Below are 20,887 nucleotides of genomic sequence, written 5' to 3'. Positions count from 1 at the left end.
CCTAGCTAGTAATAGTATTTAAGAATATTACACTTATTGTTATTTTAAGCTACTAATTTAGTTCTAGTAGCTATCTAACCCTGTAACTCTATAGTTAGAATAGCTATTAGAACTTCTAATAACTAAAGCCTATAGGCTTAGACTTCTAGACCTATAGGTAGTGCTAGATTACCTTTAGAAAAATCGCGTTAGATTGCGTTAAGGTAGAGACCTAGAGACTACTAAAAGCCTAGAGGAATTAGAGGCAAAGCTAATATCCTCCTATAACTAAACCCCCTAAAAAGAAAAGATTTATTATTCTTATTAACTATAAAATATTAGATAAAGGTAAAGGAAGGGTATCTAGTTTAGCCGCGTTTAAAAGCCTATTTACTAATAGAAAGAAATTAGATAAGGAAGACTTAATTAATAACGCCCTCCTTAAAGGACCTGCTTCCTATCTATCTCTTAAGGTACCTTGTGCTCCTAGGAAATCTTAAAGTAATACCTCCCTTAAAGATAAATATATATTAACCCTATCTAAAAAGGAGAGGTTAGAGAAATAAGTTAAGCAACTTACTAATTAGTTATATAACACCTCCCTCTATAAGGAGATATAGGGTACTACCTAACCTAGCTAGTCTTTAGCTTCTATATTAAACCTTATAGTGTATACTATAAAAGCTAAGAGATAATCTAAAAAGACGCTAAATATCTCTATACTTAGTAATAGTGCTAATCTTACTTTTAGATAATAGCAAGTATCTATTTAGGATAGGCTAGAGATTAACGCTAATTACTACCCCTGTTCTAGAGCTTAGATAGCGTTAGTCTAGGGACACTGCTTAGGACTAGCAAGAGAATACTTAGAGCTACGTTACCTATCTAATTCCCTAAGTCTTTAATTCTAAAAAGCTAAGGAAATAATTACCCTCCTTTAAACTTACTTTATTACTAGAAATAAGATAGCTAAGAATTAGACTATATTTAACTGCCTGTATATAACTAATATAGAGACGTTCCCTGCTTTTAAGTTATAATTCTAGAGTCTTGCTATTAGAGGAGAAGTACCCTAATTAGAGTAGTATTACTACCTCTAGATAAAGATTACACCTTCCCTAAGGATACTAAATCTTACTTTCTAATAGAATTAGCATAATAATTTTAAGACTATAGTAGATTATCTTACTACTTTTAATATAGAACGCCGCCTATACCCTACCTTATCTACTCCTACCTAGACTACTCTATTATCTAGAAAAGGACTAACCCCCTTCTAACACTCTAGAAACTAGTCCTATTTAGACGCTAATTAGAAACCCTATAATAGACCTTTAATAGCTAAACCTTATATGCCCTACTTATAATAATAAGGCACTACCCCTTAAAATAATTAACCCCTATCTGCTACGCTAGCTACTCCTAGCGCTACTATAATAGGAACCCTAGTAACTTGCTATAATTATAGAAAGCCTAGGCACTTCTCTAGTAACTACCCTAAACCCCCTAGGATTTAGGCTATAGATATAGAATAGGTTGCTAAGAATTCTAAGGAAGAAGATACTACTAAATTAACTAATTTAGATAGCTATTAGACAGGAAATAACAACGCCTAGGAGGATTCTCCTTCCTAGGCCTAACTTAATATAACCTGTTAAACCTTTCCTTAACTAAATTATTTTTTAGTTCCTATTTGCTTGCACGTATAACCCTATGCCTTAATAGATCTAGTATTTGCCTAAACGCTTTAGTAGATACTAGGGCCTAAAGTTACTTATTTCTTAATTTAAAAATTACTTATAACATCTTTTCTATACTTAGGGTACCTATCTAAAAGCTACTATATAAGCTTACTATTAAAGGGTTCTAGGATTAGATTACCTCCCTAGTTACCTACTATATTTAGCTTTATATAATAGTTAGTGGCTAAAAGGTTTATAACTGCCCCTTTGTAATAGTAGACTTAGGTTCTTAGGATTGTATTATTAGACAACACTAGCTAAAATAGTTCTAAATCCTAATTAATACAGATAAATCTTAACTAATCTAGCTAGAGAAATATCCTCTAACCTATAACCCCGCACCTCCTATTCTAGTACAACTCTACTAGCAAGTGCTGTCTACTCTAGTTACCCACAACATCTTGCAAAGAGACGCCCTTTAGGATTAAGAGGAGAACTAGAACTAAAACAGTCCTAGTTTAATTAACTAGATACGTAGTATACTTAAAATTCTAGCTACTTATAGGGCTGCTACTAAACCTATTACGCTACCTACCCTAGTCTAATTACTAACTATTACCCTACCTACAAAATTCTAAATTACTACTATTTCTACTAATGCTTTCTATTTTAATATAAAAAAATCTTCTAATAAATTCTTTACTACTAGCCTATATAAGATTAAGTGTAGGATCTAAACCCTATCTAAATAGGATACTCTTAACACCTATTTATTAGATTAGAAGCTCCTATCTAACTATAACTCCTATTAGGACGTCTTTAATAAGGCTAAGGCTAATAAACTTCCTATCTACTAGCCTTATAACTATAAGATAGTCCTAAAGGAACCCCTTCTAAACTACTAAAGTCCCCTCTATTATTAAAATACTAAGGAACTCTAGGCTACTAAGGAATATGTATAAGAGCACCTATAGAAAGGTTTTATTAAGACTAGTTATAGCCTATTTGCCTCTCCTATCCTATATATTAAAAAGCTAAATAGAGGCCTTAGGATCTGTATAGATTACTATAAGCTTAATAGCTTAATACTAAAGGACGCGTATCTAATACCCTATATAGATAATCTATTATCCTAGCTAGCTAAAGCAAAAATCTTTACTAAGCTAGATATTTATACTGCCTTTAATAAGATCTAAATAGACCCTAACTTAGAGGAGTACACTACTTTCTATACTAGATATAGTGCCTATAAATATAAAGTCCTACTATTTAGGCTATATAATAGACCTGCAACCTATTAGCGTTATATAAATAATATACTAATAGATTATTTAAATAACTTCTACATCGCCTATCTAGATAATATCCTAATCTACTTTAAAAACCTTGCTACTTATAAGGACTATATTTAAAAAGTCCTTAAGCGTCTTTATTCTGCTAGATTATAGGCTAATATTAAGAAAAGCAAATTCTATATAACCTGTACCTGTTACCTTAGATATATCCTAACTAATAAAGGCTTAGAGGTAGACCCTAATAAAGTTAAAGTACTCTAAAACTAGTCTACTCCTAAGATAATAACTAGAGTAAAGTCCTTCCTAGGATTTACTAGATTCTACTAGCAATTTATAGAAAACTTCTCTAAGATAGCTAAGCCCTTAACTACTCTCTAGAGTCCTGCTACCCTATTTATATAGACTTTATTATGCTAACAAGCCTTTAACTAGCTTAGGAATGCCCTACTAGTAATCCTAAGCTTAGCTTACTTCTATCCTAAGTACCCTCTAAAACTAGAGACAGACGCCTCTAATAGAGTTATTGCAGCTATCCTCTTATAGGAGCATCCTAATAGGAAATAGTACCCTATATCCTTCTTTAGTTAGACCCTTACTAGTTCTAAACTTAACTAGGAAATCTATAATAAAGAATTGTTTATAATAATCTACGCCTTTAAGAAATAGCGTGCTAACCTAATAAGTACTTAGTACCTTATTAGAGTATACACAGACTATAGAGCACTAGAGTACTTTATATCTACTAAAGTCCTTAGTGCTAGGCAAGCTAGATAGCTAGAGGTTATAAGTCCCTTTAACTTCTAAATTAAGTATACTCCTAGATCTTATAACGCCTAAGTAGATATCCTAAGTAGAAGGGAATAGGATATAGTTAACCTTAAGACTACTTAGAGGGATAATTATTTACAAGTAATAATTACCCTAGATAGGTTATACCCCTAAATTAACTCTAACTTAGCGCAAGACTACCTAGCTAAGTGTTCCTTACTAATCCTTACTTTAATTATAGTAGTTTAGAACCCTATAACTCTTAGATCCCTAGAACTTATTAAAACTCTTCTCTAAGAAAATAGGTCCTTATTCCTAATAGAAAGATTAGAGTTACCTAAGCACTATTAGATAGAAAATAGACTCCTTCTCTACTAGGATTAACTTTGCGTGCCTACTAGATTAGTCCTATATACTAGACTAATTTATAAGGCTTATAATTAAGTGTCTACTACCTACCTATTAGCTACTAAAACCTATTAGATTTTAGCCTAATATTACTACTAGAAAGGTATAGAGACTACCTATAAACGCTACGTTTAGAACTGTATCCTATATAGGAGAGGGCACCTAAGACAGCACTAACTCCCTAGCATACTCTAGCCCCTTCCTATCCCTAGTCTACTAATACAACACTTATGCATTAATTTTAAGGATTTTCCCTAGGATTAACGTAGTTATAATTAGATTATAGTTATTATTAATTGCCTATTAAAGTAAGCTATTACTATCCCTTGCTATAAAACTATAGACGCCTAAGGTATAGCTACCTTATTTATTTAGTAGGTGTACTAATTTAGACACACTCTAGATACTATTATTTCTAATTAAGTCTCTTAGTTTATATCTAGTTTCTAGTCTAAATTCTATTAGATTATAGGTACTAAAGTTAAGCTCTCTACTACCTACTACAAATAAACTAATATATAAACTAAGATTATAAATAAGTATATTAATTAGAGACTAAGGCCTTTTATATCCTATTACTAAGATAACTAGAGTAACCTACTACCTATAATAGACTATGCCTAAAGTACTCTTCTATATTTATCTATTAGTATAGCTCTATATTAGCTCCTCTTTAGTTCCTTACTAAAGTAAAGTTAGTATTAGAAACTAGAAAAGACCCTATCTACTATACTAGAGAAACTAAACTATAAGAACGCCTTATCCCTTGCTACTTAGATACACAACGCCTAGAAGATTGCTAAAGAAAATATAGAAAGAGCTTAAGACTAAATACGCTCTGCTACTAATTACTATTACTATCTAGTTAACTAGAAGGTTAGTAACTATATTTATCTATCTACTACTAATCTTGCTATTTTACAACCTAGCTAAAAACTATCTAAATAATAAGAAGGCCCCTTTAAGGTATTAGGATAAGTAGGAAACGTGTATTACCTCTAATTGCTACCTAGTTCTAAGATCTATAACGTTTTTTCTCCTAATATACTATACAAAGATCCCTAAGACCTATTGCCTAGATAAGAGGCTCTAAAACCCCCTAGTACCCCTATATAAGGTGTAGAGGAATAGGAGGTAGAAGAAATCCTAGCTAGCAAATTATATTAATCTAAGCTAAAATATAAGGTTAAGTAGGTTAGACATAATCCTAATCCTATTTAGTATCCTGCCTCTAACTTTATAGGTGCTCCCTATAAATTATAGGTATTCTACTAATAGTATCTAAATTAGCTAGGTCCCCCACGCAGCTTACTAAAATAGATTTAAGCCTAGGAAAAAGGTAAAGAGGATCTAATATTACTTTATAATAATTATACCTAATATTAGAACTAATTTATATCCTATTTAGCTACATATTATCTATTAACTACTATCTATTACTATTATTCTTATTACTATTTATTATTATATCCTATTTAGATCCTTTAAGGTTCCTAGGATACTACCCCTAGGAAACCTCTTTATTCTATATCTATCTCTCTATTAGAACCTAGTTTAGACTCTATATTAGCTAAGATAGCACCTAGACTATCCTTCTTTGCTAGCTTCTAGATAACTAGTATAGCAGGGATTAGAGTAGGTGTAGGAGTAGGGATAGGAGCTAGGACTAATTTAGATTCCTTCTTATAAAACGCCTTTATCTTAGCCTATACTAAAAAGGTTACCTCCTAATTTAGCGCTAATTCCTCCTTAAGTTCTTTAATAGCCCTTATTAAGCCCCTAACTACTAAGACTATCTTATAGATACTATTCTAAAGCTAATATAAATTAGATATAGTAGTATAATATATAGCTATAAGGATCTTAGTAGCTTCTATACCCTTAGTCTAAGTATTAGTAATAGTAATATACTTAGTAAGGTTTTAGGTAGTTTCTTAAATAGAAGCCTTAAACTACTTAATATCCTTCTAATAAGTAACTATAGCCTTATTATCCTTATCCCCTTTAGTAGGGTTTCCTATTAAGCTATAGTACTCTTCTAGGGCACCCCTAAGGGCAGAGTACTCTTAGCTAATAAAAGAAGGAATCTACTAGGATTAGTAAAGGAACCCTATTAGACTTAGATACTTACTAGATTATAATACTTATTCTAGAAGATATAGTACTAGCACTTCTTAGAATTTTTTAACTTAAAATTAAAATTATTAAACCTGCCCCTAGCTAGAGCCCTAACTGCTCTTATATAGAGAGCGTGATAAGTAATAGGGAGGACTCCTAGTAGTACTAGTACTAGTATAGCTAAAGGTTCTAATTTAGATTAGTAACTATTTAATTATATAGATTAAATACTTACTAGATTTTAGATAGATTAGGTTAAATATTTAAAAAATTAGGGATATAGGAATAAGAAAGTTAGTAGGTAGAGGGCTAGTTATATATAGGCTAGGGATAGGGGTCTATACCCTAGAAAGAAGAAGTAAAGGTAAAGGTAGAGGTAAAGGTAGAATTATTTTATAAAAAGCTCTTCTTTAATAAGGGATCTAAACCTAATCCTAAGGATAGGGACTATTCTTTCTCTATAAGAGGGGGTAGTATAATAATAAGGTAGAATTACCTACCTATTATTCTATACTAAGTTAGGCCTAATAAAGGCCTAACTTACTAATATATATAGAGAACAGCTTGCCTATAGTTAGGATAAGTATATTCTTCTTGTCCTTTTATATAAGACCTATAGGTGTAGGAATCTTATCCTTTTCTATATAGACGCGCACTCCTATATGCCTTTAAGTTATATAGGATACCTTTTGGATGCCCTACCTACCTAAGTTATTACACTTAGCTAGATAATCTATACTATATTAGTAAGAAATACTCTACTTAACTATAAAAATAAACACCTAAGGGCTACCCTAGCTAATAAGAAGAAGCGTAGGAAGCGTAGTAAACCTCTATTATTACCCCCTAATAATAATTATAGTAGTAGTGCCTAATTTATTTTACTATTAAAGGTAAAGCAAGTATTTAAGCTTTAGAAGTAAAAGAACCTTAAAGAATAGGAGCTATAATACTAAAAAAGTAAGGTAATTAAGCTTTATAAGTAATAGAAGCTTACTAAAGCTTAACTTATAGAGGAGTGTTACCTAAATTAAGTAATTACTAAGAAGAAGTAGGAGGAGAAAGCTACTTAAAAAGCTACTATATATAATAAGTAGAAAACTACTAAGTAACTAGAAAAGTAACTCTAAAATAATATTAAAATATCCTAAATAGATAAGAGGTAAATCCTTAAGCCTTCTACTATTATACTAGCTAAGGTAGTTAATAAGGAGCTAGTAGAAGAGGATATAGTAGTAGAGGCAACTTTATAGCGTGGGCACCTAATTAGACCCCCTAAAAAGCTGCTTATATAATCTAAAATATTTAATCTACTCTAATAGATCTAATAATCGCGACTCTAAGAAATCTTGTGATAATAGCTATTGTGGGTGGCGCAATATCCTCATTTAGTGGGTGGTGGATTTTGGTGTTGGTGGGCGCTCGGTGGGGGTGGGCGCTCGGTGGTGGATCACGTTACCCAACGTCTCTGTAACCCCACGAGCTGGACGTGTGCGCATCCCTGGTATCTTCATGCAGATAAGCAGTCTCTCCGCTACGAGAACAACGAGCAACCGTGAGGAGAAGTGCATGCCTTCGGATAATATAGCCCCATTGTACCCATCTCCAAATTGCGAATGCGGTGTTGCAAATTCCCCCATCGGTCCTGACGATGCTCGTCATTGGCCCATTTGCCTTTAACCGTCTATGGATTGGTGGGAAAACTAGCGCGCACGTGATGTGGTTTCTCCAACCTGTCTCCCTTGCTTAGCCGAGAGAACGCGTCGATCCAACGACATCATTGAATTCGGTATCCATCATCCCATCCCAACGCCGCATTGCTACCACTGCATTACATGTCCGATCGAATACGTCTTAGAGTCTGATATACATCCCTACCGTTTGTTCAATCAATCTCGTTGCATCGTTCGCACGCGAGGTGTGGGTGCCACGTTTGCGTATCAATGTTTGGGCTTGGGAATGGCGGGTAACAGCTTGTATGACCCAGATCAAGCGGCCGTCGATACTCGGTGGATTCAACCTTGGAGTGAGGCGTTCAGAGTAAGTCGATCCTATCCTGCGCTTTGACGTTGTGTTACAGACTTGACCTTGCGTGTGCTCCCCGGCCCTTCTTTTCCTACAAGTCCGTTGTTGTGGATCCTTACCTTGGCCATGCACTCAACCCACATGTTCTCGAAACGGGAGCATGCATTCGGCTCACGTGAGCCACACTGTCGTACCAGGTTTCTAACATGTTTTGCTAGGCACAACGAGATGTTGGACTTCGTGTTCCCATCAATTTTCATACCGTGCCTGCTGTGTCGCTGACACAGGCTTGCTTTGGCGGCAAGCAATACGAGCACATTGCCTTTCAAAAATGCTTTTCCAATTTGCTTGCTGTCGGCTTTCGACGTTTTAGCGTAGACACGTACTGGGACCCATTGCGGACAGTGTGGAGTCTATGTCCCGTTGAGCTGCCTCAGTCAAATGGGGACGACTTTAATGCGCCTGTCCAGTCCGGCCAGACCGTGTCAATTTCGACAGACAGTCAGAATGCAGTAGTCCCAGAGTCGACATTTGTCCAGGCTGCCAGTTTGAGATTCAAGAAGCGTCAAGTCTCTTCACAAGTTGCCACGTCGACTTCGGTGCAAGTAGCATCAACCGCTTCAGTGGCTTCTTTTGGGTCGCCCAACCCAACACCTGCTGCAGCTACTCCTTCGATTATAAGTTATCCAACGACTGATGGACCACCATTGGTACAAATTGGTAACTATAATTGCACCTCATTAATGACACTAGACCTTGTTACTGGGCTTCTGGAGGCTTTCTTAGAGTCCACAGCTACTACCACCGCTGCAACCATCATTCTGCTAACCCTTGACATACACGCTGCGTCTTCTAGATCGAATCCTGATGGACCAGCACCGCAACTCTCCTCAGAACAGCTACCACTCACTGGCTCCCTTCTTAGCGATGTTCTCTGGGGAAATCTTTCGGACCATACATATATGCCAGTACGGCTTCGGAGTCACCGCGAGAATCTAAATGAATCTTGGTATGATGTTTCATGGGCCAACCGTCCATTGCAAGGCTACTTCTCTGAATCGAGATATCCCACTAGCAATCTGTTCACGGAAGATGGCTGGCCCACTGAGTCTTTTATGGAGTTTAAGGAGCTTTATAGGGTTATTTCTAGTTATGGGACTATTGATACGCAGATGCAGTACTACAACATTGACCCTGACCTGGACTCTATTTTCCCGCCAGGCACTTTGGGCCGTCCCAGTTCCTCAACAGTCAGTAGTGGACGCGCAGTATCAAACTGCCGATTTTCCGCCTCAGACACGACGGTAACTTCTGAAAGGAACTCGTCATGGGCTGTTGCTGTTGCACCCTCTCTCGACATTAGCTCAAATCCTGACCTCATGGTACCTGTCCCATCAATCGCAAATCTCACGTCCTGCGGCTTGACAGCCTTCCTGAACGAGACCCTAGCCGGCGCTACAGCTGATAAGAATCCCCTGCCATATGCTGCCTATGTACACTCGACACTTTGGACCTGGGCACCTGGTGAGCCTGCCAATGCCACCTCGGGTTCCAGCAACACAGCCAACCGCTGCGCAGTCATGACAACATCGCCTTACCCGGGGCGCTGGAGAGTAGCCGACTGCGCAGACAAATACCACGTCGCATGCCAAGTGCCCTCTCAACCTTACAACTGGCAAATCTCACCTGACACTACAAATTACGCTGGCGCTGACATGGCCTGTGGTCCCGACGCTGAATTCAGCGTCCCGCACACCGCACTCGAGAATGCCCATCTCCTCGCTGCATTCCAAGACCACCGACGCAACGCACAAGATAAGACCGAAATCTTACTCAACTTCAACAGTCTAAACGTCCCAGACTGCTGGGTTGTCGGGCTCAACGGAACGTGTCCGTATGTGCCCAGTACGGACACCAATCGCACGCGCATCGTCGTGGTCCCGACGGTCGCGGCCGTCGTCATCTTCCTGTGCGCCGTTTTGACCTTTTTTGTCAAGTGTGCGGCGAATCGGCGGGAGGATAAGAGGGGCAGACGGAGGAGGATGGTGGGCGGGTGGGAGTATGAGGGCGTGCCTAGTTGAGGTGGGTGTTGGGTTGTGTATGATGAGTTTGGGGTTTTGGAGGCGTTGGTATGGAGTCGAGGTGTGATGCATTCATCTTGGTATCACTGTGTAGAAATTATATTGCATATATTGTTGGGGGTTTCTTTTCGATTAGCATGATGGCTAGCAAAGGGATTGGGAGACTTACGCAGTTATGCGTAAGGGTGTTGTATGAATAGCCGTCTTTGTGAAGTCGTTCTTTCATGCATTGCACTGCACTGCAATGCTGCCCTACATCGTACCTTTACCCTTCAGCCCTTGAATGAAAATATTGAATGCGGTCAATGAAAACAGTTTTACATGGTTGAAATATTCACATATCACCTTCCCCTCACTCTCGCACGTTTTTTGACACTCGCCACCAATGTTCATATGTTACGGGCTTTGGGGTTCTGTTTACAGGCACGGCTGTGCGTGATTTTGGGATTGGTGTGGGGGTTTTGGGATGCAGGATGCGGGTTGCGGACTGGATTATGGGTTGTTGTGGATGTGAATATGGAGTATAGACGGTGCAGCGCGTTGCGTAATTACATTCTACAAATCAACTAATACACAGACGACCTGAAGTCTGGAAGTATAGCAACCTCCTTTGCCATGTCAGGCATTTGTGTCTAAGAGTTTCAGAGCGTGTGGGCTGCAGATGGGGGTTTGGTTAGGTTGGGGTATCTATTTGCGGGCCACTGGTTGGGGAGAGTGGGGGAGTAGAACTTATGATGTTTGATATCTGCTGCTGAATACATTGTGGTAACGCACATGGTATGCTTGGGATGTCGGTAGATAGGGTAAGATATGGTCAATTAGAGGTTGCATTGGCTGTCGGAGCTTGCGTCGAGCCTTGAGATGACTAGGTAGGAAGGATATAGGGCGTGGCTGGAGTGGGAACGTTCAAGTCGTTGACGGATATGGCTATGAGGGCACTACCAGTTGGCGTCTCGCATCTTGTTGAGCCACATGGCTCAGTTGACGTAGTATGATGGACCGATGTCGTGTCCTTGATATTGTAGGCGGGGCGCAGTGGCTGAGGGTGATCCCAGTTGAGAATCTATCGAGTAATCGCCCACTTGAGACGAAGTGGACGACGATTCTCAGTGTCCCATCCTCTGCGATGTCTTCGCGGAGGTATTGGCCGCAGTACAAAACATGGCTTGCAACGGTACTGAGCACTCGTGGTTTTACACATCTGCATTGAGTCCGTTGTGGCTGAATGCACGGCGCACCATCTATGGTTTTCTCTTGAGTGAAACTGATGAACAAACAGCGCAGCAAACGCGTTGCTGCTGCATGGTAATTGGCTATCAACAGCGTGCAGACGGGATAATCGGCCTGCAATCTTATGCTTTTGAATTTCATATATAGTAATGCCAGCTTTGATATCTATGATAGAGGTTTTCTGAATAAAAAGTGCTACGATTTGTGACGTTTCTGTGGTGCAGTCAAGTTGAAACCGTGCCCTCCACAGACCAGGGTACGTAGACTTACATCCTCTTCGAAGCCCGTTTTGAAGAAGCGCAAAAATTTCTCGGTGAAGAGGCGACTTAGCGGTTAAGCTCTAGTCATAGTTTCCTTAGGTGAAGGTGATTGCCTTGCCACCGCTGGTACCCCATAGGCTAGCGCGGAGCTGAGGTCGTTTGCCTATCAGGCATATAAGACTGTCGTACCCCAAAATTTCACCTTCCTGCAACCTTTTGCTACTAAAATTCTGAGTACAGCGAGAATGAGCTGGTCGCATAGCACGGAGACAGTATCGTTCAATAGCGCCTCATTCCGCAGGATGTACGCGACCGAACTTGACGAGCTTCCTGACCTTAGTAGTCGCAAAAGCGTTGAATCGACTATATCTGAACGGTTGGACACCCTATTGCAGATCCTTCGCGATGCCAACATGATCGATCGTGAACGGCTATCTATTGGCGAGTTTCTTGCTGGAATCGGTCTTTCGATTGATGGAGTCGGCCTAGGACCGCCAGGTTGTAGGGTACGTTATATCGATTGGTTACGTATCATTTTAAAAGTATACTGACCAATAAGTCTTCTCGTGATCAACCTGTCTGCAACACAGCCTCGAACGCGTCAAATAACCTGAATGAATACTGGCCTTGTTTGAGTACGTGCCTCAATATTCCCGGTCTATCACTTACTGACTTCTCCAAGCTATTTCTACCTCTACAGCGACGCAAGCTGATCCCGAATCGCCGAGATTGCAGATATTTATCAAAAAGGCAACGCTTGGAGCTTATGAGTGTAGCTGGGAAACCGACAGCGAAAGCAAATGGAGTGACGACCTCGACAGGCAACAAATGGCTGATGTTCCCAAGAAACATCACGGTCATATTCCGAACAACGCCACCGTAGACATGACTCGCCCGGTACACTGTAGCGAAGGATCTAGGAAGAACATGGCGCTCTTATTCGACGGTCTATATCAGCCCAGCATGCACAATAGTGTGAACTCGGTTGGGGACGAGCGTCATGATATGGAATATGTCAAGACTGCCGACAATCAACGAACCAGGCACGACATGACCATCGTCAGAAGCCCATCCGCATCACTGGACTCCCCCATGTTATCACCAGCGCTTGCTACTGTTCGAAGTCGAGTGGATATGGCAGAGGTAGATTCCATCATGCCGTATAAGACTACGGTAAAGACAAACCGCGCCTCACAGAGCCTTGCCACTGAGAAGGAAAATGTCGCAGACGAAGTCTTGCCGAAAGACCCTTTTCGGTCTCTTGTAGGGCTTGCACGGATGAAGTAAAGCATGTAGAATGGGGTGCTTCTTTCTTGAAATGCGGAGATTCATGTATGGTTTGAATGCCAATGTAGTTATGACTCTTCCAGGTTGCAGTCTGCTCGTACAGCTGTGTTGGCCATGAGCATTCTAATCCATGCTACACCCATATCGGTTTCAGGGCCAAGGCCCTGTTGCTGGCCATAATGAAGAATCATCCTCCTCCGTTGGAGTTGGTGTGTAAACGTGTCTGTAACGTCCCCAAGGGTACGACTCGCGAAATTCGGTTTGATAAAGTTTCAGCACTACGTTACGTGAGGCATATGCCTGCTTTATATGCTGCCAGTAGCCAAAAGAAATATTACCCTGATGGGCCATGTCATGAAAACAAATATAGATTGTGACCTTCTCTAGTAGCGCCGTGTTCATAGGAAGTTGAGATTCTGTCGGCCATGTCAGAAGTACCCTTAGTAAGCGTGACTGGTCTGGCAGAATCCGGATAGTGCGTATAGTGCGAGGTAGTTTGTGTATCGTGTTGAGCAGTAACCAGGGTACGGAGCGGGGATTGATGCTGAGTATCTGGACCATCTCCATATTTGGAAGGAATCTCTGGTCTATCGGGCTGGGGGAGTACTCTAGATTCAGGAACAAGCTACGAAGCGTCGTAGAGTGCATTTCAATGGCCATCTTCAGCTTCTGCAGCTTTCCATCTGCCTCGCTCATTGTAGAGATATCTATACGGACATTGAGAGAAAGTCGGGTAAGACACCGGCATGCAGTGACAATGCTGACAATATCTTCAGTGCTTGGTAGCTTTCGATTGTGTAATCGAATATCGAGATCATTGATATTTGAAATCAGCGGTTCGAGGGATCGCGGTACATTGTCCTCTGACTCATAGCGTGTGACTGCATCAAGCCATAGCTTTCGGAGAGTCGGTATACGCATCAACCAAACTATGTCACTGAGTCGAAGGTGTCGCATAGCAAGCCTTGCTGACCGGAGATTCCGAAATATGGTGCTAGTGGAAAATCCGTTGTGCCCAAGCCAGCCTTCTCGAAACGGCTTGATGCCGCACCGTTCTTCAACCACCGGGTCATTTTGAGCCCTATTGGGATAGTCGTGTCTTTCCGAGGCCAAGTTCTTGATGGATCTCATGTTGTTCCAGGAAACTTGTCGCAGGTTGGGTTGGTGTGCAATAACTTTTGTGAAAAGCTCGTCAGCTTCGTCCTCTTCCCAGTTTGTCAGCCCTCGCCAGTTTAGTCTGCGTACTTGCCGCCCAAGTGTGGGATGGGCAGAAATTGTTTCCAAATAGCGATTACAAGAGAATGCATCTCCTGACGAAAATTGCTCGTAGAAGAATGGAGTTGCAATGCGATTCACTTGTCTATTGACGAGGGAGAGACGCGCCAGCGTTGAAGGCGTTTTGGGCACATATATGAGAATAATCAGGAGCAGCTCGTCCGGTAGCTCATCCATTATATATTTATGTAATTGTAATATAGTCCTCTGTAGAGCGGTATTGCTTGATATTTTGGTGTTTGAAAGTTGTGAACCATGTAACATAGGAGAGAGGCCGCTTGGCGCAACACTTACCGCGAGATAAAATGATGCAAGTCATGTGACTTTTGCCATGCCTAAAGAGAACAAGCTGTTGCCGCTAAGCAAATGTCGACGCTTGATCTTATCTCTCATCGCTTGCAGCCTCTACTCCCATACTTGATTAAGATCCGATTATCTCTTGATCCCCATTCTAACCCTTTGCGAATGGAGCTGCACGCCCACGTCTGTCAGGAGGATTCTAACTAGCAAAGTGCAGGAAATCTGGGCACATTGGAGAGGCGTCGATCTCATACTATGGTGCCTTCAAAAATGATCTCTGCAAACAGTGGAGCTTCCAGGCCCAAAGACGGAACAACAAGCATTGGTAACTGATACGCTACACACATGATATCCTGAATCAGCCCATAAGGTAGGAGCTATGCCGAGAAATCTAGGTGACTTTTGTAAAGGAATGATCAGTTTCAAAACATGACTTCATTGCCCCACTGACTCAACATCCGGTGTCAAGTGCTGTGAGTTTAAAAATTTACTCAAACTAGCGAATTTCGAGATCATCAAACGTTGGCGGGAATACCCCATTGCCTTATTCCAGTGCGTCGTGGTACCGGTAACGCGGAGCTCTCCGTTACCCAGACGATGTTCCATTCAAGGAGCCCTTACTACCGGTACGGTCGATACCGACACTGACTGCGGTGATACTTTAGAGCAGCCACATGCTCATATATTCACAGAAGGATGTTTCAAAGATTATTGGCGGCACTCGTGCCTTTAGGAATTCTGCGACCGCCTGCGTTTAGCCTGCGAGTGCGCAAAAGCGCTCTTATAACCCTAATAACATGGATTGAGAATTTCACAGTCTGTTCAGCATGAATGCGCAGGATTGATAGTGTACAGCGATGCAATCACGCTAGTTCAAGAGCTGTCATACCTGTTACATGATCAGAGCTCGTTTGTCTGACTGGAACATGCGTGATTCATGGCGTGTGAGACAATCACGCTGTTGTCTCTCCCACGCAATGACCTGCGACTTCGGTTTATAAAGTTCGAACTTGGATCCGGGCAAGTATCACGATGAACGTCTGCAGATCGCCAACATTTTGGTAACGAGATCATGTCTTATAGATCCAGCATCAACTCTCATACCCGCTCAAGCTCACATGCAAGCTACGGTAACGCTCACGAATTATTCAACATGAATCTCTCACGATCAATCCTAATTATAATAGACAATTGAGCTTGGAAGAAATACGAAGACGCACTTCAGCAACTCAAGATAGATGTACAGAACCTCGATACCCAGATCAGACACGCAGGGGCGTCTTGGAAGAAGGCGGAAATGGGTAAACCAGAGAATCAGCGTTTCCAGCACAATTTTATTGGATGGATTCAGGCGCTCCAGCAAGCAGATGCGCTGATCTATCAAGTTGGTAGGCTCTCCGATTCTGCGCCTGCGTGGCGACGGCACTGGTCACCTGAAACGCCGTACGAGATGCACCGAGCGTATGATTGTGTGTATGCACATGCGATTGGCTTGATCGAAGATGAGCGTGTTTCCCCTGCGAGAGTAGTGGAGACTCTGCAGGAGCAGTTGAAGGAGTCTAAAGAAACGTTTGCTGAGCTTGCAGGTGATGATGAGGTGGAGGGTTAGATGCGCAAATAGCAATTTCAGCAGAGTGGTTCAACGCTCTTATACACTAGTCTAGTGAATTATCATTTCTTTCCAAGTTCAAGTGGACTTCCTGTCAACAAATCAAAAACCTGCCTGGTCGTCTCTAGTATGTTGTGCCAAAAAAGAGACCTAGATATCAGAACTGGCTACAGTATTCATCGGCGAGTAATCAAGGAAAAGATAAGAAAGCGAGTGTGATAGGGTATTTTGATTCCTTTTTCGAAGAAGATGATGACAAAAAACCTCAGACGATATAGTGCACCATATGGCGATGTTATTGTACGTGCGTGCAAACAAGACGCACAAACAAAAAAGTTACCTCAATAAACGACAAAATAACAGCGTACGGGTGCTCACATTTCCGATTCATCGTCTGTTCATCCACACATGTCTCACCCTTTCACTCTTCACCCAACACCTTCCATCTTCCCATACTCTAGAGCATCCACATCCTCCTTCACCGCTTCACAACACGTCCCAAAACCCCGCATTCACCGTGAAACACAAAGCTTCAGAAACCCGCATTCACCGCAGCTAAAACACCATTTCTTAGCCATGTTCCGCAAATCTCTCCTCAGCCGTTCATCCCGCACCCACCAACCTACGCGCTCTTCCCTGTCTACAAAGTTCTCCGATTCGAGCAGACATTCTAACCTTTTGGACACAGCAAAACAGCAAACAACATATCTCCCGTGCGAGAATCCAGCGCGGGAACAAAGAGAGACTATACCACTGGACGGTGGAACCACGTTGAAGTCGTCACGAGTAAGAGATATAAGCTCACAAGACACACGTATACCCTCGAATTCTAACATCCCCATTACGCCCGACTGGATTTCACGGTTCCTTGAAACTTCGCCTTTATACGCATACCCATCGTCGTCCTCAGAAACTCCCTCTCTCCAACTATCCCCGCACATACACCACCATCCCGAACAAATGCTGTCCCTCCATCCACCACCTATCATAACCCGCCTAGCAACCCTCCTCGCAACCCTCCAATCCTACTACTACATCCACGGCCTCTCAGACTATGACCCCACTATCCTATCCGACATCGAGCGCCTGCGCCCCAAGCTACTGGCTGCGAAACGAGAGTGGGAGCGTCTTGGGGTGTGGGAGGGGAAGATGGGCCGGGCAGTCGATGGGGGTGAGGGGATTTGGATGGGAGCGGAGAAGGGCTGTGGAGGATGGAATGGGTTATGCGGTGTGATGGATGAGAAGGGGTTTAAAGAAGTGGTTGAGGAGGTGTTGGGTGAGGTTGAGGTATTGGTTAGGGAGGCGGAGGGAGTGTTTAGGGGGAGGGGGTTGGGGTTGTAGCATGGAGGGTTGGGGTGGATATGCTGTATTGTGATTATGATTGTTGCTTTGGTGGTGGATGTTGTACGGATAGTTCTAAGGATGACTTTACTCTGTTTTTCTCAGGCATTGCTTCTTTTTCCAGGCTGCACTTAGTTCTGATGTCAGAAGCTTTAAGATACAGAAGCTCAGTACTACATACTGTGACTTCCGCTATCAAATGCCCCCATACATTCCCCCTTTCACCCAGCCCACCCCTATCCAATCCCCAACTCACCGCCCTCTCATCTCGACAGCATAAAGTTATCTTACCCAAAGGGAAAAGCCGTATACACTCCCACAATCCATTGTTGCACACAGCCTACACATTGCTTTCTCCCACTCGAAGATTACCTACTCCCTCGCACACAGAAAATACACACATACCACACATCACGTCATCCGTGTCCCGAACACAACCTTTCGCTTCACGGACCTTTATTCCGTGACTTGTGGTCCAGGAATATGTAGGATGGATAAATGGATGGTCTTACTAGGGCGAGCAGTGAAAGTATGAGGGTAGTGCAAATAGCGGGTTTACAACGCGAACACATCTCATGGATTAGAAAAGAAGCCAGAGTGGCTAGTTCACGCAATAAAACCCAAATCATCAGAACAATCGTCCTAGCGTGGACAAGAGGCAAGTCTGATAGGCCATCTTCAATAACCTAACGACAATCCACCATCCCGGGACTATCCATTATCGACCGTAACAATCGCTACCCATCAATCATTGCACCAATGCAGCAGCGCTTACAACAATATAGAGTGCGTCCCCACGTGTTCCCCACTCTTGAAGCTATTATCCTTGCGTTTGCCTGATTCTTGAATCGTGAACGGTAGGAACAACGGCAACGCCATCGCAATGCACAGCGCACAAAAACCTCGTCATTCTACGCACAGGGCTCATGACATCTTTCTACCAATCTCCATGTCACTCCCGCGAGGAAGAGAACTGCAACAACGCTCGTTTTTAACATCCATACATACACCCACACCCGCACCAGCCATCGAGCCATCCCACCATGTCATCTTCCCGCTCCCCAAAAAGGCCAGCGTCGCCGCGGAAACCAACTAAGCATTCGAAGCCATTCAGTGCGTTCGCTGAAGAACTGGGTACGCATTATACGGCAGAGACGACGGATAGGCAGGATGTGCATCACGCGGGAGCCATGGGCTTGTTCGACGATCCAGATGAGATAGAGGCTGAGGAGCGGCGGCGAGTGCGGCACGAGCTCGAGCGACATCAAGCGAGGGTTCGACAGATGCAGCGGCATGACAAGAAGGATAGCAAGAGGGAGATGAAGGAAACGAAGCGGATCGCGCAATGAAAGTCGCCCAAGCCGTGGTATAGCAGGGTGCTTGGACGGGACAAGGACCAGAGGGGTGAGGTGGGGCTTGTAGGATCGAGCGCTTGTGTTGGTGAAAGTACTGATGAGGCGAGTGTGGATGGCACGTCGACGGAGAAGTGGGAGTATGAGATCGTGAGGAGGCCTGCGGCACTAGAGGCCATATATACGGATGAGGATGTGGAACCGGTGGGCTCGTTGTGGTTGGAGGAATGTGAGATGGCGCGAGTCAAGTCGGATGACCGTGGTGGGTGTCATATTGTGCCGAAGAGCAGTATTCAGAGCGGCGAGAGGAAGCAGCAGCAGTGATTGCATCGTTGCAAGATCGATTGACGACTGCTGCGTAACCATGTTCTTGGCGTATGTACTTTTATCTACTTATATGTTGCGTTCCGTTTGGCGCTATCTGTACGTAGCTCATGATGTAGAAACATGAATCGGTAATTTTGAACCACGAAATTGCCTTGTGATTGTCAGCGTCAATTTGTGGATCAAGAAGAATGGCGAAGATTGGATGACGGCAGTGCTCATGAAAAAATTAGAGTGTTGTTATTTCTGATCCTCATCGAGATCATCTCAGGGTTAAAAAGCATTTGATAATCATTGCAGCAAACATATTGTAGATGGGTAAAGCTTACCTAACAAGAGGATGAATATCACGAGAAGCCATATGTGAGCTTGGTGATAGTCGTATACGTGTCGTTTCGTTAAGCTGTCAGCATGTCAGCTGTGGACCTTTGACTAGCGTTGAATAAAAAGCCAAGTCATAATAAATTTCATGTAAAAATGTGTTGTTGTTAGGTTTGATCATCATGGAATGTCAGGGTTAAAAAGCAATTGCTAATCATAGCGGAGAGTTTAGATAATGAGACTTCAAAAGCATACCTTGGATCTTCGGGGCCAACAGCCCGAGCCCACATGAAAGTAGTCGTAACTGTCGTAATATACGAGGAATCTGGTCCATCCGGCTAGGATGGTGCTTGCAATCAGACCTCACTTGGCGCGCCCAACCCCTCGCAACTTTCCCTCAACTAGATTCAGCATCCTCTCCCTCTCCTTGACAGCCTCGACTCGTTCGACCTCGAGCTCTTCCAGCTGCCGCTCCAACTCCTTCATCCGCTCGACCTGCTCCTTCTCACTGAAGTCTAAGCCAGGGAGATGTGCGATCAGCTCCTCAATCTGCTGTTCCTTGGACACAACATCTTGAGCAAAATCTTTAATGTCCTTCTCAAACTCTTCTTTGGGAACGGGGCCGCGAGTGTTAGGGGCGGCAGTGGGGGCTTGGGTGAGGGCCGAGGGCGCTGTAGCGGTTTGCGTAGCGTTTGATTCGACGGCGTTGCGGGCTTCGAGTTCGGCAAAGGTGTCGAGACGTTGTTGGCCGGGGGGCACACTAGGAGGGGCATTTTCTCGGATCCAGCGTAGTGAGGTGGACATGCGGTGGAGAAGCTGGGGAGCAATCAGTAAAGGAGGGAGGGAGAGAGGTGTAGAGGGCAAATGATACCAGGTCTAGCTCATCTTGCATCTGGGTGAGAATGTCGCCCATTCTGATCGGAACATGGGGATAACAGCGCAAGGCCCAACTTTAAAGAGGAGGATGTGCGGGCGGTGTTGGTGGCCAAGCCTCGTATGTATATATATGTTTGGAATGTGAGCGATGATGGCTGGTGAAAGGAAGAGAGAGCGAGCCAGGAAGCGAAGCTTGAAAGTTGCGAGCTTGAACCGAGCTAGACCCGCATTAGCGTGCCTGACAGTTAGGCGAAAACTACAAGCCCGATATTGGTAGTAAACATGGGAGCAGTCTCTTTCACCCGCACCTCAACTGCATCACGGCTGTAGACCCGGTAGACGAACATGTCGCCCTG

General features: G+C 42.8%; 7 protein-coding genes across 7 annotated transcripts; 5 read left to right on the top strand and 2 right to left on the bottom strand.

Annotated features, from left to right (window-relative positions):
* Positions 1–7,947: 7,947 nt before the first annotated feature.
* IAQ61_000734 (uncharacterized protein) lies at positions 7,948–10,356 on the top strand (the record flags this gene model as incomplete). The annotated part of the gene is made up of 2 exons (XM_003842574.2): positions 7,948–8,290; positions 8,494–10,356. The coding sequence occupies exons 1-2, from the start codon at positions 8,210–8,212 to the stop codon at positions 10,354–10,356; spliced, it is 1,944 nt and encodes a 647-aa protein (XP_003842622.1). The 5' UTR covers positions 7,948–8,209.
* A 1,735-nt stretch (positions 10,357–12,091) lies between these two features.
* On the top strand, positions 12,092–13,133 carry IAQ61_000733 (uncharacterized protein; the record flags this gene model as incomplete). Its single annotated transcript, XM_003842575.2, has 3 exons — positions 12,092–12,352; positions 12,406–12,481; positions 12,529–13,133. 3 exons carry the CDS (start codon positions 12,092–12,094, stop codon positions 13,131–13,133), a joined length of 942 nt encoding a protein of 313 aa, XP_003842623.2.
* A 150-nt stretch (positions 13,134–13,283) lies between these two features.
* IAQ61_000732 (uncharacterized protein) lies at positions 13,284–14,672 on the bottom strand (the record flags this gene model as incomplete). The annotated part of the gene is made up of 1 exon (XM_066094797.1): positions 13,284–14,672. One exon carries the CDS (start codon positions 14,670–14,672, stop codon positions 13,284–13,286), a length of 1,389 nt encoding a protein of 462 aa, XP_065955105.1.
* A 633-nt stretch (positions 14,673–15,305) lies between these two features.
* Positions 15,306–16,317, top strand: IAQ61_000731 (uncharacterized protein; the record flags this gene model as incomplete). Its single annotated transcript, XM_066094796.1, has 3 exons — positions 15,306–15,334; positions 15,401–15,473; positions 15,955–16,317. The coding sequence occupies 3 exons, from the start codon at positions 15,306–15,308 to the stop codon at positions 16,315–16,317; spliced, it is 465 nt and encodes a 154-aa protein (XP_065955104.1).
* Positions 16,318–16,725: 408 nt separating this feature from the next.
* On the top strand, positions 16,726–17,658 carry IAQ61_000730 (uncharacterized protein; the record flags this gene model as incomplete). Its single annotated transcript, XM_003842577.2, has 1 exon — positions 16,726–17,658. One exon carries the CDS (start codon positions 16,726–16,728, stop codon positions 17,656–17,658), a length of 933 nt encoding a protein of 310 aa, XP_003842625.2.
* Positions 17,659–18,701: 1,043 nt separating this feature from the next.
* On the top strand, positions 18,702–19,007 carry IAQ61_000729 (uncharacterized protein; the record flags this gene model as incomplete). The annotated part of the gene is made up of 1 exon (XM_003842578.2): positions 18,702–19,007. The coding sequence occupies one exon, from the start codon at positions 18,702–18,704 to the stop codon at positions 19,005–19,007; it is 306 nt and encodes a 101-aa protein (XP_003842626.2).
* Positions 19,008–20,018: 1,011 nt separating this feature from the next.
* IAQ61_000728 (uncharacterized protein) lies at positions 20,019–20,568 on the bottom strand (the record flags this gene model as incomplete). Its single annotated transcript, XM_003842579.1, has 2 exons — positions 20,019–20,471; positions 20,527–20,568. 2 exons carry the CDS (start codon positions 20,566–20,568, stop codon positions 20,019–20,021), a joined length of 495 nt encoding a protein of 164 aa, XP_003842627.1.
* Positions 20,569–20,887: the final 319 nt, after the last annotated feature.

The sequence above is a fragment of the Plenodomus lingam genome (genome assembly GCF_022343315.1).
Source record: "Plenodomus lingam strain CAN1 chromosome Unknown contig_11, whole genome shotgun sequence".
In the NCBI taxonomy this organism is placed as follows: domain Eukaryota; kingdom Fungi; phylum Ascomycota; class Dothideomycetes; order Pleosporales; family Leptosphaeriaceae; genus Plenodomus; species Plenodomus lingam.
Note: the sequence above shows the minus strand (reverse complement) of the source record. Positions and strands in the feature narration are given on the sequence as shown.